The 24,166-nt window shown below is 41.8% G+C and overlaps 1 protein-coding gene across 1 annotated transcript; it reads right to left on the reverse strand.

Moving 5' to 3' along the window:
* Window positions 1–478: 478 nt before the first annotated feature.
* Window positions 479–23,259, reverse strand: LOC101942498 (hyaluronidase-1-like). Its single transcript, XM_005305710.3, has 4 exons — window positions 23,107–23,259; window positions 15,215–16,173; window positions 3,432–3,521; window positions 479–2,185 (listed from the first exon to the last, which is right to left on the reverse strand). The coding sequence occupies exons 2-4, from the start codon at window positions 16,133–16,135 to the stop codon at window positions 1,757–1,759; spliced, it is 1,440 nt and encodes a 479-aa protein (XP_005305767.1). The 5' UTR covers window positions 16,136–16,173; window positions 23,107–23,259; the 3' UTR covers window positions 479–1,756.
* Between the last annotated feature and the right edge of the window lie 907 nt (window positions 23,260–24,166).

Here is a 24,166-nt window from a genome sequence, read left to right on the forward strand (position 1 = left end):
CATGAATAATCAGTATAAACTCTCAGATTGCTCAGGGTAAAGGATTGTATACCATATTCTCTTAGATCCAAGCACAGGTCTCTCATTATTTCAGTGCACACTGCTCTAGGCGAGTACTCTACACAGCCCATCATTTGCAAGTTTCAAGAGAAAACAACTTTTATATTGTACCTAGCAACTCAGTTCAGAGAGAGAGAATTTTTCTTGGTTTTGTCACCCATTTGATCTAGTCATTTATTTATGACTTTTAAAAAAACCTACTGTATATAAGGTAGTATTTTTGGGAAAATATATGCATTCCTGTGAGAAAATGGGCCAGTGCCTTATTTTAAATTAATGTTTTAAAATATAGTTTCAATTGAAAAATAGGACTAGTTCGATGGGCCATTTCTTGGATACTATATTCACCAGTAATTATTCAGTAGGTCTTTCCACTAGCCCTACTTAAAAGAGGATCTGGTTACAAAGTGCTGACCGTACCACCTATATCAAGGTCCTCAACATGGGAGGCAGGGCAGAGCTTGTGGGAGGTGGGATGCTCCATTTTTTCCTCCTGCCTGAAAGAGGGGATGGTGTGTTCCCAGAGGGTTTCTGTGGCGGCTGCTCCCCATTTCGTGCTCTTGATGAATCTCACTAATCCACTAACTCAGTCTGGTGATGGGCAGGGCAAGTGGAGCATCAGTCACAGGAGTGCTCTACCAGCTATACATGGATTGAGCAGGGTGGAAAGTAGGGAATTCAGTGCCCAAGAGGCAGTGAGGAGCACACAACCCTCCCTGGCTGGAAGGAAGGAGAGAATGGAGCATCCCACCTCCCAGCAGTCAGGAGGAGGAAAGAGTGGGACTGTCTCCTTCCAAGTTGCAGGAGGGAGGAAGGAAAGGAGCATGTGGAGCTTACCCTTGCCAGGAATCCTATAAAGTGCCAGTGCCAGCACCTCTCTCAAACACTGAGAACATCAGACCTGAATGGATTTTAGAGGTAATTTTTTAATGACTAACAAAGGTCGAACTGCGTTATCAGAAATTGCAGACAGGCCCAGTCTTTAGTCAAACAGCAGCTTGCAAATCAACAGGACAAAACTATCACAGAAAGTGTTGATACTCACTGAATTAACGTGTGAGCCGAAATATAACTGAGTATATCTGTTCATATTCCAAATATTTAATGTGTGTGTTTATGGAGAATTCCCTGTGCCTTTCAAATCTTTATGTAGAAGCTGCTATACAAGCAGTGACATCCACAAGCTGAAACCAGTTTGAGTCCTGATGCTACATTATCGTACGCCCAAAACTCCATTTGACTTTCATGGTGTTTAAACACAAGAGGAGTAGTACAGACTAGACCCCAGTCAATGGGAAGATCCTCAAAATTAAAGTGTTCTAAATCATCCAGCCTTTGAAATAAATGGTCTTTACATCCTTTTTTTTCTGCTTGTCTAGGGACAAATCCTGAAGTCTTTACCCAGCTTTATTCAGTTCTCACTCGAGCAAAACTCCCAGTGGATCAGTAGAGTTTTGACTGATTAAGGAATGAGATAGAACAGTACGAGTGGGGCCAGTAAGAGGGAGATGCATTCGAAATCTCCTTAACACTCTGTGTAAAAATGCTGCCTTGCCCAGTAGGATTAGTACTTAAATGGAGAAGAATGAAGATAAAGCAACAGTCTGCAACACCATTTCCCATCTGAATAGAAACTTGCTAAGCAAGGAGATCTGAAGTCTCAACTGCAACGTTTCTTGCTTCCTTGTAAGAAACATTAGTGTATAATGAGAAGCAGAAAAACCTGCATGGATCCAAATAAGAGAAAGTTGAGCATTTTATTTTTTGATCTATTAAACAGAGTGTGAGCCCATTGTTCAAGTAGACTTCGGTCAGGCAGTTCACAAAATATCCCAGTCCAGCCTTGGTAACACTGACATGTGAAGCTCTGCTTCATGGCCTTCATGTCTTCTGGTCTAAGTTTTCCAGTCACAAAGAATCTTGGGCCTTTTTCAGAATGGTGGACCCCAATCTCAAAACTATTGGGTGACAAGTGCAGATAAGCAGAAGAGTCACCGATTTTACGGATGCATCTCCCATTTTTCTTACACAGAACTTTACTGCAGAGTTTGGCTGCTGAGGTGACATTAATGACATAATGTCCTAAGGGGCCATCTATGTATTTTTTCACAACTGAACAGCTCTCCTGTAGGAAAACAAGAGTGTGACATGTTAATCAGTAACCAGAGTTATGTCCAAGTTTCCATATTTTTGGTAGAATATTAACATGGAAGCACTGCTGGCTAAAGTGATATACTGAGATAAATCCTGAAGCCTTTACTCATGTGATTAGCCCCTGGCTTAATCTGCATTCATGGGAAGGCCAGTAAGATACTGACCTTTATTATAATCTTGCTTTTCTGTTTTGGGTGCCTGGTAGCAACATATTGAATGTTTTATTAAAAATAAGGTTTTCTAGGGATTGTTGAAAAGGAACAATTTAAAATAAAAGGGGTTTAAAATATTTATTGACACATTGCTTTAGCACTAGGGATTTCTACACTGATCACCATAACCCTTTAACTTAGTAGTTACTAGACAATTTTCACTGGCTGGTGTGCAATGTGGAAAAATAGCTTTTGGGTTCTTCAGCTCCACGTTAAGCCGCTGAACTTGTTTGGGAGTTCATACCACACCACTGCAGTCAATGGGAGTTTTGCCATTGACTTTGATAGTAGTAGGGTCAGACACTGAAAGAGGTTGCGTCTTCCTGTATTGCTAATGTCCTATCAAAGGTCAACTTGCCTTCTCCACCTGCAGCCTTTCTAAGAGTGAGGCTAGGGAGCTGGCCTATTAGGTGCCTTGCAAAGATAGACAATGCAACCTTCTGTCACCTTTGGTAATTACAGGAGAGGGGTCTGTAAGACTTCTTTAGGTGAGTCCCAGGGTCTTGTGAGGAGGAGCAGGACTTTTCTTAGGTTGGGATTATATTCCACCAATGACTCTGTTATAAAATTTAGGACAAAGGTCAACATTTGGTCTGTGAAAAATGTTCCCCACTTCATCCTCTGCCAAATCCATAGCCTTGTGTTTGGTAATGTACAGATTATGCAAGCAGAACACTGCTAAACAGACTGTTTACATTTACATTTCAGTGTTTCAAACCGTATCTTATTATCTTGGTATTAGTGCTATCTGCTGCTATGGATGTCATCCATGTTTGGCCCTGGATGTGGTTCCTAGGAAGCAGTGGCTAATTTAAGTATGTTGTTAACAAGATGAAAGGACTCCCAAGCAGTCATCTTCAGCCAAAAGGCTGGTGACAATGATGGGTGAGGGAGAGCTTCATTGTAAGGATGTAAAATGGTAGAAATGAGGATGGATGGGGAGAGAGGCTCTTATCAAGGACATAGCACTTAACCCGTGAACGTTTGTAAATCCACCCCACCTACCTTTGAGCTGGCATACTGCATGCTTCCCCAAAGGACAACCCCTGCTGCCCCCAAAGCAGCACTCTCTCCAATAGTGTTCACCAGGTCAGTCTGAAAGAGGAAAGTGTCAAAACTGGACATTGGAAAAGCATCAGAACCCATAGCACCAAATACAGGAGAGGACACACTAACATTTAACCACTACTTTTTTCCAGAGGCGATGTTGATTTATGCTGTAGAATGTTCATATTCAAAAAGGCCCATAATGAGCTCCCTACTTCTTGGGGCAGGGACTGTCTTTTATTCTACGTTTGTACAGCTTCTAGCACAATGGGGTCCTGGCCCCTGTCTGGAGCTTCTAGGTGCTATCACAATCAGGGCCGGCTCTGGCTTTTTTGCCTCCCGCCGCCCCCCCCCGCCCCCCGGCGGGGAGTGCAGCAGGGCAGGGCGCCGAGCCCGGCCGTGGCCCCGCTCTCCCCGGCCGGCCGGAGCGCCGGGGGGAGGGCGGCGAGCCCAGCCACGGCCCCGCTCTCCCCGGCCGGCCGGAGCGCCGGGGGGAGGGCGGCGAGCCCGCCGTGGCTCCGCTCTCCCCAGCGGCCGGAGCGCCGGGGGGAGGGCGGTGAGTCCGGCCGGGGCCCCGCTCTCCCTGACCGGCCGGAGTGCTGGGAGGAGGGCGGAGAGCCCGGCTGGGGCCCCACTCTCCCTGGGGGCCGGAGCACCGGGGGGAGGGCGGTGAGCCCAGCCGCGGCCCCGCTCTCCCCGGGTGAGCGCCGCCCCCCTCCAGGTGCCGCCCCAAGCACATGCTTGGAGGGCTGGTGCCTGGAGCCGGCCCTGATCACAATACAATTAATAGATAATAACGACAGTAGATCCAGGGACTCTCTGAAGGATTTTGAACATTGACTTACAGCAGAAACTGCAAAGGGGTGGGGTGGAAAGAGGGGAAGGAGTTAAAATAATTTTTAAAAAATGTTTTGCTTATTCTCACAAATAAATGTACTTTCCTATTGATGTTTCAGTGTGTTATAGTATATTCAGAATGCTTCCTCCAGACAGACGGGAGGAGCAGAAAGGCAGTGACACTTTTGTGAACTGTAGTGCCTTGGACAATTCGTGTAGAATACTCTAGTACCTCTTTTGCAAGGGATTATAAATATGATGGTTTGTCATTTAGTCAGTCCATGAGTATTTGCAGTTCTAAGGCCTTGTCCATACACACAGGTTGTACCAATTTAACTATACTGGTATAGAGATTGGCAGACACAATTACACCAGTAATAACAGTGCATACACCAGGTAGAACTGTACAGGAAAGGAAATAAACCATATCAGTATAAGCACTTTTATACTTGATGATTGCCTCTTCTAGTCATTCCTTCTGAAGCACTTGACATTAGCTGTTGGAAGATGGGATACTGGCTAGATGGACCACTGATCTGGTCCACTATGGCCGTTCTTATGTATTGGCATAACCTAGTCCGTGCTTGGGTTGTACTGATGTAACTATTTTGGTAAAAAATCACAATCTAATTATACCAATACAAAAACTGTGTTCAGACCAAGGCTCCTTAGTGTCACTTCAGCAATGTGTGTGAGCACTTCATAATACCAGAAAAAGAGAGGCTGGGGAGCCCTCCCAATGTAAAAAGATGCTATGGTGAAATGGCACATTCAGTAAACTGCTACATTTAGCAGGGAAGGGAGGAAAATAAATAAACAAAACCCAGAGCAACTACCTTTCTTCCCCTTCCCCTAGATCCCTAGCAAGTGGCTTTCATTTGGGAATGTCAGGAATTTTCCTCCCATCCTCTGCAGCCTGTACAAAGAGAAATACAAACATCATATAAAGAACCTGCAAATTTTATAAACTCACTGGTACTCGATAGTATATTGATACGGTTTCCTTGTCTGCATCACTGTGAAATCATCCAAGGGCTCAGGAGATGATCATGTGATGGCAATAGGTATGTTAGAAATACAGATAGATAAAACTAGATGACTCCATTATTATTATTATTTATTATTTTTTTTAAAAATCACACACAACTCTCTTAATGCACCGAGCAGTTTATAAGTAAGGACTTTCCTGTCCTGAAATGCTTCTTGTTCAAGAAAGTGAAGACACAAATCAGTGGATGAGGAAAAGGAGAGCGTGCTGAATTATTGAAGAAGCATATGAGGAGGATTCCTGGGACAAGTGAGTGGTGGAGGTGACCTTTAACTAAAGGTCAGATAAAATAATATTGGAAATCATGAAGATATTTTAAACAACAGGGTTTGCCTACTGGTCCGTCGTGTAGGTTTCACAGTACTATACCATGTTATTGGGCTCACCTGCAGTTCATGGTGCTGCTGATCATCCAAGCAGTTCTTGAGAGCACTTTATTATCACTAAAATCATATAGTTCAGTGCTTTCTCCAGAAGAAGAGAGTAAGGTATGCCACTGGTGTTACTTTCATGTTGAAAATGGTGGTGTATTTTTTACTGGATTTAGTTTAGCAGTAAAAAAAAATGTTTGGCTCAAAAATCAAACTTTGAAAAGTTGAGTGACTTTGTGATATATCTAAAACTCTTGGTAATGAATGATCCCTAGCCCTTTTCTTCTGCAAAATACTTCACAAAGATTATAAAAACACAAATCCTCGACCATGACTGTTTTAAATCAACCACATGGTGGTACAGTGAACTAGCATGACACACAGTTCAGCTCCCGTTAACAACTTGGTGATCTCTTCTCAGTCAGACAAAAAAAAGGGATCAATACATCAAACACATTTGAATGAACCAAAAACTGAACAGAGAGGGTTATTCACCTTGAGCAGTTACTGAGGTTCTTCAAGATGTGTCACTATGAGTGCTCCACTTTAGGTGTCAGTACGTCCCTGCACTGTCAATTGGAGATTTTCAGTAGCAGTGTCCGGCAGGGCTGCACTGACACCTAAAGTAGAGCACCCACAGGGATAGCACTCGAAGAAGAATAGAAAATACGGACTTTTAAGGAAGTATGGTCTGGTGGTGGGCTCACTGGCTTCAGTGTCAGGAGCTCCAGGGTTTAATTACCTACTTTACCACAGACTTCCAATGTGATGTTGGGCAAGTCACTTAGCCTCTCTGTGCTTCAGATAATAGCACTTCCTTTCCTCATAGGGTGCTGTGAGGCCAAATACATTAAAATAATGTGAGGTGCTCAGATCCTATGGTGACAGTGGCCACATAAGTACATAGATAAGTAGATGGGCTAGGTAGTTAGCTGCTCTTCTCCTTGCTTTCTCCATCTCCACCCCTAGAGGAGCCATATGGAGGAAAGAGAGGGACTTGCAATATTTTAAAAGCTCCATTTTATAATATGCTGGTTTATCTTCCCTCACCCCCAAACTGCTCAACATCCCCTCTGTGACTCAATAGCTGTTTAGCACACCAATATTTCCCTGCAATACCCTGGTTCCTCCTCTCTCTGCTGATGCTTAAGATCCTGTTCCAAGTTTTGGTTGCTGTTTCCAGCAACCAAAGACCCTCAAGATTCTGCTCCTGTGCTGGTGTTCTGGACTAGCCCCCTGGGGGAGAGTAGAATCCTCACGCCATATAAACAAAAAGGGAACTCCTCTCTCACCAGGGCTCCTTCCACAAGCTGATTAGCTGGGTGATTTCATTTTGTATTGAAAAATGGAAGGAGGAGCACTAAACTGTTCAAATTTATCAACATGAAAGGAAACTGGTGCTGCAATTGGAGCTGGTCGCATACAACAAAAAATGTTTGTGTTCTTTACTTCAAATTCTGAATGGCTCTTTGTTTCAAACTAGTCATATGCCATCTTATTCTGTATGGGAGAATATTTGTGCAAAGGTGGCTTTGCTCATGGGGAATGGCCTTTGTACAAATACACACCGTGACATGAGGACACGGGTATTTCTACATGAACAAGAGTCGCTGTTATTCATTATTCATCATTTATTTGTCATTCTGCTTTATGAAAAGATTTGTTCTTCCAGTCAGGGAGCAGAAACAATGCCATGTAACTTCAATCACTGATCACACATTATTAATAGCAAGTAGTCTAGGGGGACAGTTTCTGAACACCCTAGAGCATCAATATAGAGAATCATTTGCATAAATTATGTGGTGAATACTTAGGGATAAGAGAGCCATTCATAGAAGTTAGGATCGGTTGGCAAATGATTTGTAAAGAGAAATGAGGCAAGGAGGACACAACTGCAGGGACATTCATAGACTCATAGACTCATAGACTTTAAGGTCAGAAGGGACCATTATGATCATCTGGTCTGACCCCCTGCACGCTGCAGGCCATAAAACCATCCCCGCCCCTTCCCTGGACTCTGCTGCTGAAGTCCCCAATCCTGTTATTAGTGACCTCAATCGGCAGAGACCCTCCTGCTAGAGATCCCTGCCCCATGCTGCGGAGGAAGGCGAAAAACCTCCAGAGGCTCAGCCAATCTGCCCTGGAGGAAAATTCCTTCCCGACCCCAAATATGGCGATCAGTAAGACCCCGAGCATATAGGCAAGAGTCTCCATCCTGACCCCTTTTAGCCATTATGCTATTTACCTACCATTGCTTGGTTTTCCTTGACAACTATGTTTTACCATTAAACCATTCCCTCCATAAACTTATCTAACTTAATCTTAAAGCCAGACAAGTCCCTCGCCCCCACCGTTTCCCTCGGAAGTCCGTTCCAATATTTCACCCCTCTAACGGTCAGAAACCTTCGTCTAGTTTCAAGCCTGAACTTCCCCACGGCCAGTTTATATCCATTCGTTCTCGTATCCACGTTAGTACTAAGCTGGAATAATTCATCTCCCTCCCTTGTATTAATCCCTCTAATATATTTAAAGATAGCAATCATATCCCCCCTCAGCCTTCGCTTGGTCAGACTAAACAACCCAAGCTCCTCTAGTCTCCTTTCATACGACAGGTTTTCCATTCCTCTGATCATCCTAGTGGCCCTTCTCTGCACCCGTTCCAGTTTGAGTTCATCTTTTTTAAACATGGGAGACCAGAACTGCACACAGTACTCCAAATGAGGTCTCACCAGCGCCTTGTACAACGGAAGCAGGACCTCCTTATCCCTACTAGATATACCTCGCCTAATGCATCCCAAGACAGCATTGGCTTTTTTCACCGCCACGTCACACTGTCGACTCATAGTCATCCTGCGGTCTACAAGGACCCCTAGGTCCTTCTCCTCTTCCGTTACTTCTAACCAATGCGTCCCCATCTTGTAACTAAAATTGTTATTGGTCATCCCCAAATGCATCACCTTACACTTTTCACTATTAAATTTCATCCTATTTCTGACACTCCAATTCACAAGCTCATTCAAGTCTCCCTGCAGGATATCCCTATCCTCTTCCGAATTTACAACGCCTCCCACCTTCGTATCATCCGCAAACTTTACCAGCCTACTCCTGCAATCGGTTCCGAGGTCAGTTATAAATAGATTAAATAAAATGGGTCCCAAAACCGAACCTTGGGGAACTCCACTGGTAACCTCCCTCCAACCCGACAGTTCACCCTTCAATACGACCCGCTGCATTCTCCCCATTAACCAATTCCTTATCCATCTCTGGATTTTCAAATCGATCCCCATGTTTTTCAGTTTAACCAATAATTCCTCATGGGGTACAGTATCAAACGCTTTACTGAAATCCAGGTATATTAGGTCCACCGCATTTCCCTTATCTAATAAATCCGTTACCTTCTCAAAGAAGGAGATCAGATTCGTTTGGCACGATCTGCCCTTCGTAAAACCATGTTGTAAATTATCGCAATTGCCACTACCCTCCAGGTCCTCAACTAATTTCTCCTTCAAAATTTTCTCTAACACCTTGCACACTACAGATGTTAAACTAACAGGCCTGTAGTTACCCGGATCACTTTTTTTCCCTTTTTTGAAAATAGGAACCACATTAGCTATTCTCCAGTCTAACGGGACCACCCCCGAGTTTACAGATTCATTAAATATTATCGCTAACGGGCCTGCTATTTCCCGCGCCAATTCCTTCAATATTCTCGGATGAAGATCGTCCGGTCCTCCCGACTTAGCCCCATTAAGGCGTTCAAGTTTTGTTTCTACCTCGGATACGGTAATCCCCCATCCCGAACGCCCCTCTGTAATGGTGCTAGTATCCCTAATGCCTTCATTGGCCTCATTAAACACCGACGCAAAATATTCATTGAGATATTGCGCCATGCCTAGATTGTCTTTAATCTCCTCTCCGGCAATAGTCTTCAGCGGTCCCACTTCTTCTTTCTTTGCTTTCTTCCTGTTTATGTGGCTGTAAAACCTCTTACTATTGCTTTTAATTCCCCTCGCTAGGTCCAATTCTACACGGCCTTTGGCCTTTCTCACTCTATCTCTACATTCTCTGACTTCGCTTTGGTACATTTCCTTACTGATCCCTCCCCTCTTCCACTCTTTGTACGCTTTCTGTTTTTTCCTAATCGCCCCTTTGAGTCGGTCGCTCATCCAGCTCGGTCTAAATCTCTTGCTTGGTAATCTTTTTCCCTTTTTGGGAATACAGGCCTCCGACAGCTCATGCATCTTTAACTTAAAGTAATCCCAGGCTTCTTCCGCCTTTAAATCCATTAATACGTTTGCCCAATCCACTTCCCTTACCAGTCCCCTTAATTTGTTAAAATTGGCCTTTTTAAAATTATAAACCCTAGTCTTTGACTTAATTCTGTTACTCCTTCCCTGTATTTTAAACCGAATTAGCTCATGATCACTGGAGCCCAAATTGTCCCCTACTACCACTTCCTCAACGAGGTCCTCACTACTTACCAGAATCAAATCTAAAATGGCCTCCCCCCTCGTCGGTTCAGCTACCACTTGATGGAGGAATTGATCATCAAGCACATCTAGGAACATCTGAGCCCTATTATTGCTACTAGCGTTTGTTCCCCAATCTATTTCTGGGAAATTAAAGTCCCCCATAATTACACAGTTTCTATTGCTTATTACTTCTCTAAGCACATTAAATAGTTCCTTATCCATATCCTGGGTCGATCCTGGCGGTCTATAGCACACTCCAAGCACTATCCCCGGAGAGGCTCTAGAAGTCCTATTACCCATTGTAAGTATTGCCCAGACGGACTCTGAGTTGTCTAATCCATCCACTATTATTTCTTTACAGTTTATTTCACTATTGACATACAATGCCACCCCCCCACCTTTACCTCTGTTCCGGTCTTTCCTAAACAGCACATACCCCTCCATACCTGTGTTCCAGTCGTGACTGTCATTCCACCACGTTTCCGTTATTCCTACGATATCTGGTTTCAGCTCTTGGACCAGGAGCTCCAATTCCTCCATTTTATTACCTAGGCTTCTGGCATTGGTGTATAGACACCCTAATGTATGTCGTTTAGCCCGTCTCCCATTAGCAGCACTATATGTTGCGGGCCTCCTAGTGTCCGTCCCTCCTGTCCTTCCTATGTCCAATCTCATCTCCACAGCTATCTCTCCTCTCATTTTACTCACCTTCTCCATACTGGAATCTGGCGTGGAGATTAACTGTGCATCTCCCAACCGTCTCCCCAAACTTGCTAGTTTAAAGCTCTTTTGATAAGATGAGCCAGCCTCCCTCCCAAAAGTCTATTTCCTTCCCTACTCAGGTGAAGCCCATCCCGCGAGAACAGGTGTCTGTCCCCGAAAGCCTCCCAGTGGCCATACATCCCAAAGCCCTCCTTATAGCACCACTCCCTTAGCCAACTATTTATTCTCACAATCCTATCAGCCCTTTGCTGCCCTTCCCTCGGAACGGGCAGAATCCCACTAAAGATAATCTGAGCCTCTATCTCCCTGAGTGTCTTCCCCAGCCTGGCATAATCTCCCTTGATCCTCTCTAACGAGAACCTAGCCGTATCATTCGTTCCTACATGAAGGATTATCAGGGGGTTCTTACCTGCTCCTTGTAGGATCCTTTTCAAGCGCAGGTCCACATCGCGTATCTTTGCGCCCGGTAGACAGCACACCCTTCTGTTCTCCGGGTCCGCCCTGGTCACAGGCCTATCCAATCTCCTCAGTAAAGAGTCTCCAATTACATACACCTGCCGTCGCCTGGCAACAGTGCGATCTAGTAATCTAGTCTCCGATCCCTCTAGTCCTGACCTGTGCCTATTCCTATCTTCCCTTATGCCTTCCTGAATCCTCACGGGGCCCAGAATTGGTGCTGTCTCCATCAAATCCTCCCCCCTCTCTCTTGGACTAGCAGCTCTTCTCTTCTTCCTCACCCTTCCACCTTCAGTCGCCACCTGCTGCCCCTCTACCTCGGTATCCAAACACTCGAACCTATTCCTGAGTTCTATTCCCCCCTCACTGGCCCTTCTTTTCCTTGGCCTGCTTCTCACAGTCACATGCTTCCACCTCCCATGTTCTCCCCCTTCCATTCCCCTCTCACCATCCTCTCCCTCTGCCTCTACCTCCACCATAGGGCATTCTCCTTCAGCCTCCCCTTGCCTGTCCTCCATCAGCTGCTCAAACCCCCGCCTAAACTCCACCAGGGTATCTACCTGCATCTGCAGCCCCTTAATCTTTTCCTCCAGTAACTCTATCAGGCGACACTTCATACACACATACCTGTGTTCCGGCTCCCCTGCTAGGACCATATACATACCACAGCTTCCACATGCAGCCATCTGCATTCTGTCTGCTGCTGCTGCTGCTTGGCTCATGGCTGCTGCAATCTCTGCCCACTGCACCTGTGGACTCAGAGCACACGCCACACCGCGCCCTCCTGCCTCCCCCCTTACCTCCCCCTGCAAACTCCCTCTCAAACTCCCCTGTTAGCCGCCCTGTTTGCTGCCTCCGGTGCCGCTAGATTTTAATCTTTCGTGGGGCTCTTATACCTGCAGCTCTTTCTGGTGGTTCCCACAACTGTTGCTTCAACTTAACTTCTTTCATTGTGGTGCTTGCTTTATCTTTAGCACTGTACATGTTAGGGCTTGTGCACAACATCTTATTGTGTCAGCAACCAAACAAAAGCTAAATTTCCATAGGGCTAGACTGTCCCACTCTTGCTCAGCCATGGTAGTGTATAAGGGGGAGTAAAGTCCTTATTACCCCCCTTGCTCACATTATGACTATAGCAGGGAGCTACTCCACATTGTTAGCAAGGGGGGGTGGGGAATGTGAGTAGATTTGTTTCTGTTCCCCCTATATTTGCTGCCCAGAGTAGCTGATGGGGGTCATAGGAAGGTGTAAAGTGCTGACTCTCTGAGCTACAGTTGGATGTCCTGTCTGCTACTGGAGCAGTGCAGAGTGTGAGATTACAGTAGGTATCAGTGTCCAAGTATGTTTCACAAGAGCTGATATAAAATCATTTGAGGACATCAGAGCTATGAAACAATAGATTTAAAACATTAAAGCCATGAACATTGTTTTCCTGATCATTGGAGCTCTTTCCGGTGCTCTATCTATAAAAAGCCTGCCGGTTCCCAAGCTCCACTCATAGAGCTCATGCTGCCAAATATGTAGTCTGGAGAAGCTACAAGCCTGGTACCCATGATCAGTCTTTGAAAACATATATTTTGTTTTCACTACAAAATACATATTTGAACATTCCTCATGGGGGATTCCCCCTGCTGTGAATGGGCTGTGCACACAGATGCTGAATGTTTTAGAAAAGATCTCTGAAACATCCCGGTCTGAAAAGAAGGTGATATGCAACTAAAAGACAGCTCAGTGGATAAAAGGGTAACTTATGGGCAATATTATTTTAAGTTACTATTATTGAATGTGGAAGCTAGTTCAAGGTAAACAATTAACTTTGTACAACCTCATATGTTCGAAAGCTTGCATAATATATAATTGTGCTAGATTTCATATTGTAGGATGTTTAGCTAGTGTTAATGGTATTTTTATTTTAATCCCCAGATCTATGTGTGTTTATGATGAACATACCTATTAGAGCCAACGCTTGCCGAAGTATTCACTAACTTTGTGTGCCTCTATTTTGAGTTCTCAGGTGAAGAGACCTTGGCTGAAATCCTAACTGCTGAAGTTTTCTTCAAAAGTTATTTCTCCTCCCTTGGTATCCTGCTGTTAATTGATTTATCTCATTAGACTGACATAACACTTGGTAAAGCAACCCCCATCCTTTCATATATTTATACCTGCTCCTGTATCTTTTACTTCATAATCTGATGAAGTGGGTTCTAACCCACAAAAGCTTATGCCCAAATAAATTTGTTAGTCTCTAAGGTACCACGAGGATTCCTTGGTTTTTTTTATACAGACTAACACGGCTACCACTAAAACCTAACTCTGCTGAAGTCAATAGCAAAACTCCCATTGGCTTCAGCAGGGCCAGGATTTCACCCCTTGGTGCCTGATTGTCAGAAGTGCTGAGGACAAGCAGTTCCCATGGAAGAGAATCCTCAGCGTCTCTGAAACTCTGATGTCTCACAGAGAAGTCTCCAGCTGAGAATTAACAAGCTGAGGCACACAAAGTTAGTGAAAGCTTCTGAAAAGGTGGCTGTATACCTTGTATTTCCTCACTAAGCAGCCAGAGAGACTGACTGGGTCTGCACAGCTCCAGCAGGAATCCCCCACTCATAGCTCCAAACTGGACCAGTCAAATGGGAGCACTCTGGAACCTGTGGGACTGAATATGCACACACACCCATGGCAAGTGAGAGTAGACGGACACAGCCCTGATATTGAGCCCACATCACTCCAAGCCACCAACCACAATGCCATTTTTGTAGGGGGAATACCACAGCTCTCCATGACCCAAGAGTGGGCTGGGAGGGAGGAAGGGGAGGGGCATCAATATCCAAAGAGGGCTATTAATCCTGTCAGGAGGTAGCTCCCTGCCCTCCAACTGGGTCCGCACCTCAGGTATGGATCAAACCAAATCCTTCCATGCCCAGGGTAGGACAGCCTATAGCAAAAGGCTATTTAGGAAGCCATTCAGGAATTACATGCTCTGAGCAGTTGCATAGACAGGATCCAAAACAAGGTTTATGATTACCACAGTTATCAGAAATCTTAATGTCTGTGTGTATATCTCAACCACCTATTTTGTAACCTGCATATATTTATTGTATTTTTTAAAATATTTCCTTCAATTATCATTGGCTGAAGAGGCGTCACATGACACAGAAATTGTATTTCTGTAATACAGTAGATTTAAAAAGCCAAAAACCAGATACTCAGTTACTGTGCATAATCAGACATACTGTACTTTCAGAAAACAATATGGCCAGGAGAACACACTCATCCTTCCTCTAGGAAGCCTCGAGGAAGCCTGCTGTCACATTCTGCCTCTGTGCAAGTTTTCTCATGCAGGAGCTAGGAATGCCAAGCTAAACTTGGGCTTACCTAGTTGATATGTCTACCAGTTCATTTCTGTACCAAGTGAGCTTCCATTTTGGGAAGAAAACAAATAAACTCAACCCTGAGATTCCTTTCTCATGAGCGTTTATCTTCCCTTAATATTAATGGATTTCAAACTTCACTGAGATTTGTCAACTCCATTTCTCAAACTGAAGAATTAATTTGAAATATTTAATTACTTAAGGAAACAATTGCTTTGTATTTTCTTCTAAATTACTCTCATAAAAAGAATACAACATTATTCTACAGTAATAGACCAAACCACAGCAGGATCACTATTGAAAGCTGTAGTGTTTTGTACCATGACTGTAGTGTCTTTCTTTACCAGGATAGTTCTATATATGAAACACAAATGCATCTATAACTGTTATTATGCAAGGAGAAACTCCTAGGAAGTGCTTTTTCCAAGAGATTCTAATCTTTAGATTTCTATATATGTCTGCTTACCTCTGTCAAAACATGTAAAGTATAGGCATAAAATGGTCTGGAGTAAACAAAAACAGGCAAAACATAGTCTTTTCTAGCAACTGAGGCAATACGTATTGCTTCCTTAACCCGATAATGAACGAACTTCAGAGCATTTGGACTTGACTTCAATATATAATCCAGATAGATGGATGGATAAAGAGCGGTACTTTCTTTCCACAGCCAAAGCAGGAGATCATTGCGGGACGATTCAATGTCTGGGCATCTACCTGTGTATACTTTTGGATGTTCTTTGTAATCATAATTGTAGCAGTCTGGGTAAAGATAATAACCCCATAGACCATTCGGTCTCATGTGCTCAGCCAGAAGGATAGTGTTGTTCATAAAACTCTTGCCAGCATTTTCAAATTCTTCCTTAGCAACTTTCCTAATTTTGTCCTCTGACCACTGAGGATGGTGTCTCCTAACCAGTTCGAGAGACTTATTTCTATAAATGGTTTTATTACCCCAGTTCCTGTCCCACTGGGGCCTCCAGTTTTCCCAGTCAATGACTGCAAGTCCTTGGAATTTCTTCATGGGTATGGAATGGTCAATGTCAGACTTAGCTTTGTTAAGGTGTTTTATCAGACTCTCATTCTGTGGCACCCCTCCATTGATAGGAACCCCATTGTCTAAGTAATAGGGGTAATGCCCCAAATGAGTGTGATAAAAGATTGTCACATTGGAGCCACTCAAAGTTTCATTGGTGTTTGATGCAATGTCAAAAACTCTGAGATCTAGGTCCACCTTGTACCGCAGTCTGCACTGTTCCGTAGGTGCATTCCAAACAACAATGAAAGGTTTGTGGAGTAGCAGTGGGGCCTTTGCCTGCTTGAGCAGTTGGCCATCAACCATAATAAGCAGCATTGTAATTTCTATCCATTTAATCCACAGATTACACATGGTATGCTGTTTTCGCAGGGGCTAATGCGATGGTTTCCCTGAGAACAAAAACAGGAAGAGATGTTCTTTTAAAAAACCAATATTCACAGCAAGGACAGATATTGTGTCAAAGAAATGGCTTTTATTTTGGGTTTCTTTTTTAACTTTGTACTCACAAAAGATATGGACAAAGACAAAACTATAATCAGGACAAAAATAAGTCAGCGTTTAAATGCCTTCAAGGATGAGGTGCGTACCTGGGGAAACTATTCTACAGATTGGTAGATCTCACTGTCAGGTCAGGAAGCACTTTCCAATACTCAGCCTTTTCTTGATTTCCATTCTGCCAAGACACTTTCCTGTCTTCATTCAAACCCCTCTGAAAGACTCACTTCTTCCATGAAGACACAAGAATTGACTTAATAATATAATAATATTAGAATATTTTTAAAACAAAAGCGTCCTACTTATTCTGTGTTTCAGTTTCCCTGAATATCCTGTGTACTCACCATCTGTTTTACTTAGAATGTAACATTTTGGGATCTAAAACTGTCTTTTGGGGACATCTAGGGGTCATCACAATTTAAATAGTGCAATATATACATAGTGCAATAATAATAATAATTATTATTATTATTATAATTAAAGCTTCTTAGTGCTGGAACGACCTGAATTGTGTGCCAGTTCAGTACTGAGCATATTGTGAGTAGGTTTTTCACCACTTTCCCTGACTTTTTTTGCTGCCTTCTGCCTTTTGTCATTGGAAAGAAGTTAAAAAGTGAGTGTTTTTTCACAGCAAAATGAAACTTCTCCAAAAAATGTATTCTGTTTTTTGTTGACAAATGAAAAATGTCACACAAAACTAAAGTGGTTTTGTTTCAAAAGTTTCAAAAGTTTTCACAGACTATTTGTATCTTTGTGCAGCTAGCTGTAGCCAGATTCACCCTGTTTTTCCTGTAGCTCTGATCCTTTTTGACACTCTGGTTCTATGATTTTTTCTTCTTATATTACCCACAGACTTATAGCTCCACATCAATGGAATAGGATAAGGTAATTTAAACAAAAGCCATGAGGGAAGTCTCTTTCTCACTTAGATTAACCAAGAGAACTCAGATATGTGGTAATATATACCACGTGTCTAAGAAAAGAATAAGGCCCATGTTTATTACTATCTACTGTGGAACAAAATCATCATTTTTCTAAAGGAATAGGTGGAAGAATTATGATCCCTCAGCAGGTCAGAAGGATGACATTATTAATGACTTTGGAAAGTGTGAAGGCTAGTTGTTATACTAGATTTAACTTAGATATCAGTATGGTAAAGAGAATTAATTATATTAAACTCAACAAAGCATCCATGGAAGTGTCAAGTACCTATGAAAAAGTGGAACTGATTTTTGTTTAAAATGTTAGTGGAAGTGAATGAGTATTGTGAGACCAGATCTGCCATCAGGCTGCAAGTGCACCCTCCCCAATTACCCACGCAGGTACAATGAAGTAGAAGGATATCCAGTTTGTACATTATTTGAAGAAGTGTTGCTGCTTGCAAGTGATATATCTGGGACTGGGACTCCCCTAGTCTTTTGTGCCTCCCTTCCATTTTCATCCTCTAGCCTCTAGTATTGTGTCTCTCTCCCTCTTCACCAGTCCCCTCTTCTAGACTTTTGCTTTTTCCTCCTGATTCCACTCCCTTGGCCTCCGGTCTCTGATATAACAACCATTTTCCTCCCCAACCCCTGTTTCTCTCTTTTCCTGCCCCCTCTCCAACTCTTTTCCTTTCCTTAGCCAATTGCTACAGTAAGGAGAATGGGAAAGACAAGTGACAGAATTAGTACTAAGCTATCAACCTGTTGACAGGTTTGAGGAGGATAACAAGGAGGACTCCTAAGATGAGAGCCAAACTTCCTACCCTCCCCTACAGATGACACCAGCCAAAGTGTTGGAACACACACATAAAAATAAATGGAACGTACCTTTCATTACACTCTGAAATATTTTGACAGTGGCCTTCTCTACCTCCCCTTGGTCCTGCAACTTTCCTGCCTCCTTCTCCCTCTCTTTATCTGAAATTATCTGGTTGTTTGTACAGTGCCTAGACCATGGGGACTTGATCCCTGATGGGGATCCTGAGGCACTATCACAACATAAATAAAAAATTTTATTATTCAAGTCCCATTATAACTGTATTTTCTCCTTGCTTATAGCTAGAAAAAAAGTTTAATTTGCACAGAAACCTTCAGGAAAGCAAGGAATTCTTTCTCCAGAAGGCTCTCATCTGTTCTCAGTCAACATATGTTGAATACCTTTAATAGGTTTACTCATGTATATTGTGGTCGCAGGCATTGTTCATTAAAACCTCTCACCATTAGATACTGAAGGATAATACTTTGTTGATGAACAGAAAGAATTCCTAAAACTCTTTGTATTGCGAACAAGAAGCAATCTAGATCTACTGACTTAAAATTGGTTTTTGCAAATTGTGATTTTATTGCAGATGTTATTTTTCACTTCAGAACAATGTTTGAGGCCAAGTGGAGCAAGTCTTTACAAAAATAAATAAGGTTAATATTTGATGCTGAAATACTGAGGGAAAACACAATTATCTACTATTTCACAAATGCGCCACACAATCTCCTAAACATGAACAAAACGTCTTTTATTACTGGGGCCACTGCTGTTTATCCAGACTGTGAGTTTATTGGTCTCATGCATGAGCACTAATTGGACTACCTCAATCCCAGCTCTGTAATGAGCACAGGCGCTAACAATTCCATTTTGCAGTTCATTTTCAATCTTGGTTCAAATTCGCCTGTTTTTCTTATTCGGTGACACATTGTCATAGTTCATTTAACTTTCAAAGGACGTGCCTATCTTTCTTTGTCCCTGGAGTGTTCTCAAAACAGAATCTGCTGTCAATGTTTCTGCTCTATATTCTAAAAACAAAAACAGCCCCTCATAAAAAAAGAGTTAAGGGCCTGATCCAAAACACATTGAAGTCAATGAGAGTCTTTCTGTTGACCTCAAGTGGGCTTCAGATCAGGCACTCAAAGCACAAAATTAAGTGCAATTTGCTATTTATGTCTGCATATGTTGTTGAAGTTTAGGATGGTAAGGCTACTGGACTAATTAGAGTATATCCTTTAATCACTGATAATTGCTCCTCAGTGAATAAAAAAAAGTTGATACATTTCTGCGAGTTTCCATCACTATTTATGTAAATAAAAATGTGCAGAATACAGTTTTCTGAAGCAAATTCTGTTAATTTAAAATAAACTTTTATGTCCACTGTGCCTAAATATTTTCCATCAAAGTATGCAACTTGCAATGGGTTGATATCAGCTGAAATTGAGAGGGAGGAGGGGTTATTCTGAAATTGAGAGGGGGGAGTTATTCTCTTTTACTTTAAAAGAGACACCTTTATGCCTAATCAAGACAATGTAGACCTCCCCCCACCCCGAAAAAAATTATTGAAGTGCACTTTAAGCACTAATAAAACAATACCCTCCTAAATTGTGAATACATCTAACTTGACTTCTTCCATGCATGCAGTGTTGTTGTAGCCATATTGGTCCCAGAATATTAGAGATACCTTTTATTGGACCAACTTCTGTTAGTGAGAGAGACAAGCTTTCAGGCTTACTCAGAGACCTGAAGAAAAGCTCTGTTGAAAGCTTGTCTCTCTCACCAACAGAAATTAATCCAATAAAAGATCTCATTCACCGGGTCTCTTTGATCTCTTCCAGACAACCAACTGCTACTCGGTCTCTTTTGTTGATTATTTGAGCTATTTGGACTCCAACACTCCTCATGACAGTTGATATTTCAGTGTCTAATTTATAATATAATAGCCCTCTGATGTAATCTCCCATATTATATTCCACCATCTGTATATTGACTTCTTGAGAAACTATAATCTATACATTTAATATTAATACATTTCTATTTTTCTATTTTACAATCCTTGTTTCTAATTGTCCTTGAATCTCAAATGTTTCCATCTCTACTGGATAAAGGAGTCACATTTATGGACATATTCTCTATTAAAAAGTTATTCTAAAGAACTGGAATAATTTTTTCACCAACACAGATTGATCATGTGTGGCATTTTGTGTCAAAGAATCACAAAAATAAAGACTTTTTCTTCATTCAAAGAATTGCTTACTAAAACTTGAGAACTACCCACCATGTATTTTAGTTAATATTCAGTGTTCTAAAGGTAACATTATGATGTGATTTTTATCTCATTATTATTTTTGTCCCTGTAACTTAAGGACCCTTCTTTCTAAATAAGGGATATCCAATCCTTTCTTTCTACTTACTGTGAGGTATGGGTATTGTTTCTTCAAATCAGTAAGCCAGAGCCAGGCAGGAGAGGGCTGGCAAGGTTCGAAGCAGAAGCTTTGCAATGAAGCAGAGAGAATAGCTTTAGGCTACTTAAAGGTCATATTATGTTATGGACATATTAGCTAACACATACTAACTAACATGTTACAAAACTCTGGGATAGACAAGGCAGTGTGTGTTTTAATACATACTGAGCTGGTTGAGTTAAAATCAAGGGGAACTTAGGCTTTAAAACAAGCTTAACAACATGTTAAAGTAATCACTACCTTGTCTACACTGGACTTAGAACATGTTAGTTAGCACGTGTTAGCTAACACACCTTTAAGACCTAGCCTAGACAAAATCTTAGGCATGACCTACCCACAATGTTTGTACTGGTATAACTATTTAAGTCAGAGATGAGAATTTTTACCAAAATAGTTACACTGGTACAACCCCTCGTAGTGTGTGTGCAGTTATCCCAATATAAAGGTATAACTCATGGAGGTGGTTTTTCTAGAGCGCTGGGAGAGCTCTCTCCCAGAGCTGTGCCGCGACCAAACAAACCATGTTAAAGCACTGCCACAGCAGCACTTTAACGTTGCCAGTGTAGACTAGCCCTTATACTAGGATAGCTTATTACCTACACTGATAGAGGTACATTTATACCACTATAATTTCATCTACAGTGTTGTACCACTCTAACTACACCCGTATAGTTAAAAGAGTACAACTTTTGTGTGTAGACAAGGCCTTAGAAGGAACACTGTTTTCCTTATTTCCAATAGACTTCCTTGCTCTGTGTTAGAAGAAAGTGACTCTTTCTGTGATTCTTTGCCAGTGTCACATAAAGTCCACCAGTGACAGTGTATTATGTGCTTTATTGTTATTTATATTGTGTTTGTTGAAACTAAGATATTGAAGTATTGCCAGCTCCTATATTTCATCAGACCTCAGACAACCATGAGATTAGTTTAAAAATCATGAGATTTTAAAAATAACACATTTGGATTTTTTTTTAAATTTGGATTCTTCTGGCATTTGAGCCTGTATGTTTCATGTTTTCAAGCTTTTTTCACCCACAACAATGAGGGCTAGAAATTTACTCTTTTTTTTTTTTAAATGAAAGCTGATATTCTCATGTAATCACAGGACTGTTGGAGCTAAGGCTTTGAAAAACCACCAAATATTGTGAGACTCATGATAAAATCTCATGAGATTGAAAAAGTAAACATAAAAAAAAAAGAGCATGCATGTGTTACTGCTGCCTTGTGATGGTAGCTCCCTTCATGCTCCAAGCTATACTATAATTCACTTTATAAATCCAATTTTGATCCCTGGACTGAACTTTCTCACACATAACCCCATCCCACCTGAAATTTTGTATGTGCACTTTGATGCCTTATATCTTACTTTTCACATACACTATTCTGTTCCCATCCACTATCCAGATGTCATCTGGAAATCCCATGTACCCCATTCACCCTTCCAGTACTGATCAGAGACCCTAAACTCCAAATGTAGGCAAGAGATTAACCTGCATTTTGCGCTCCCTTCACATGTGGGCAACAGGCTCACCTCTCCGTGCCGTGTAAATCTTTGCAAAACTGGCAATAGTTCCCCAGCTGTACCTGATAAAAGGGTGTGCATGGGTCACATCATCAAAGACCCATGCTGTTGTAATCTATGATTGCAAAATGAAAATATAGTTGGGGACGAGAGCACAAAGATGAGGATGGTACAGGAATCTTAACCTTGAATTACATAAGAATGGCCATACTGGGTCAAAATCAATGGTCCATCTAGCTCAGCATCTTGTCTTCCAACAGTGGCCAATGCCAGGTAGTCAGAGGGAATGAACAGAACAGACAATCACTGAGTGATCCATCCCCTGTTGTCCACTCCAGCTTCTGGCAATCAGAGGCTAGGGACACCCAGAATATGGAGTTGCATCTCTGTCCATATTAGCTAATAGTTATTGATGGACCTAACCTCCATGAATTTATCTAGTTCTTTTTGTAACCTGGGTATAGTTTTAGCCTTCACAACATCCCCTAGCAATGAGTTCCAAAGGTTGACTGTGCGTTGTGTGAAGAAGTTCTTCCTTTTGTTTGTTTCAGACCTACTTCCTATTAATGTTTGAGCATTAATGAGTTTTTAAAATTACAATCCTCTATTCACATTTTTAGAAGAGAGATATGACAACCTTAACAAATCTTTTGCCTCTGCAATTATGCATGTTTTACATAACTATTTAACTGTTGCAATATAAAAGAATTAGTTAACATAAGAGTGGCTGCAATTAGGTGATATTTATGCTACCACCAAGTCACAGCACCTTATTAGAGGAGTCCAAACTCACCAATATACCACTTGGCCCATACATTCTACTGGTCTTTCAGGAACAATGGACTAATCCTGGTCTTCTCTGCACTATTAAATGAAAGTAGTCCCACTGATTTCAGTGGGACTACTCAAATGAGTACATTGAGTGGGATATGGCCCAGTGTATTTTTAAACTGTCTCATTTCACAATTGTTAGTAAGCTGAGATGTAATATGCTCTATGTTTGCCTGTTCCCTTTTCAGTTGACCTTCCTATTTTTCAAACTGAAATTTCACAAAAAGAAAGGGAAAGAGGAAGAATATAAATTATGGAAGGACACTTACTGTATCTACTGGGCACCCTGGTCAACTGTTGGAATGTTCTTCATATTGTTCACTTCTACTTTCCCTGTTGAATTCTGAGAGTTAGCTCTTGCCACCTCTGGAAAACATTACAGATTTGCAGAGACCAGGTGTCTAAATACGTAGCTTTTTATATTTCAGGTTCTCTGTTAATATGAAAAAATGTGTTGGAAGAAATTATACACATAACAGGGCATTCAGAAGTTGTGCTGTTATTTAATACATCCAATAACAAAGAATTCCAGATCATGCTTTGTCACACTCTGATTTTGCCCCATGTAACAAGAAGTCATCGTTACTGAAATTACATTGTCAAGTATGCATGTATTTATTTTAAACCCCTTTTTCAGTATTGATGATTTCCTTTTAGAACCTATTTTAGAACATATAGAACAGATTTTCCTTGCAGTTTTCTCATGTTACATTTGGAAAGCACTAATTGTGTCTGTGTTTCTTACAAAGCACATATCAAAAACAGATACAGCTCTCAATACACACAAGGATGGGCCCAGCATAAGAATATGAAGAGAAGAGCAGAGAAGAGAAAAGAAAATGTGCTCTTCCTTGTTTGTACAGAGACAATGAGTAAAATCCTGTCTCCACTGAAGCCAATGCCAGATTTTCTCATTGACTTGAATGGAGCCACGATTGATAGCTATACTGTTAATATAAATCTGGGGATACTACTAGTTCATGTAAATGTTTACCTTGTCTAACTGCTAGTTCTCTAGCAGACAAATAATAAACATACTATATATTTTTTTAGCAAGAGTTAGTGTAATTGTTTAAGGGTACACTATTTTGGAGGGTTGGATGTCTGAGGTGATAACATACAGAACTTTTCACCTGTGGAACCCTGGTTCAAATCTGGCCAAGGGAAGTAATTGTTGAAATCTATATGTTGGACTATGTGAAACGAGCTCCTGGTCTCAGTATAGTTCCTAGTGGCAGATGTCCACACTAGAAAATTGCCACCACAACATGCAATAATTTAGCTCCTTTTTGTAGTCTCAGCAGAAAGGCTGAAGGTTGAAAGGACATT

Source organism: Chrysemys picta, chromosome 1, assembly GCF_011386835.1.
Source record: "Chrysemys picta bellii isolate R12L10 chromosome 1, ASM1138683v2, whole genome shotgun sequence".
Classification (NCBI taxonomy): Eukaryota; Metazoa; Chordata; order Testudines; family Emydidae; genus Chrysemys; species Chrysemys picta.

Bases quoted from the DNA above. Each gene is read 5' to 3' on its own strand.
- LOC101942498 (XM_005305710.3), bottom strand. From the start codon at position 16,135: ATGTGTAATCTGTGGATTAAATGGATAGAAATTACAATGCTGCTTATT. The intron at 3,522-15,214 runs GTAAGCAGACAT...TTCCTCTTTCAG, and splicing joins CTTTACATGTTTTGACAGAG to ACTGACCTGGTGAACACTAT. The intron at 2,186-3,431 runs GTAGGTGGGGTG...GTTTTCCTACAG, and splicing joins TGCAGTATGCCAGCTCAAAG to GAGAGCTGTTCAGTTGTGAA.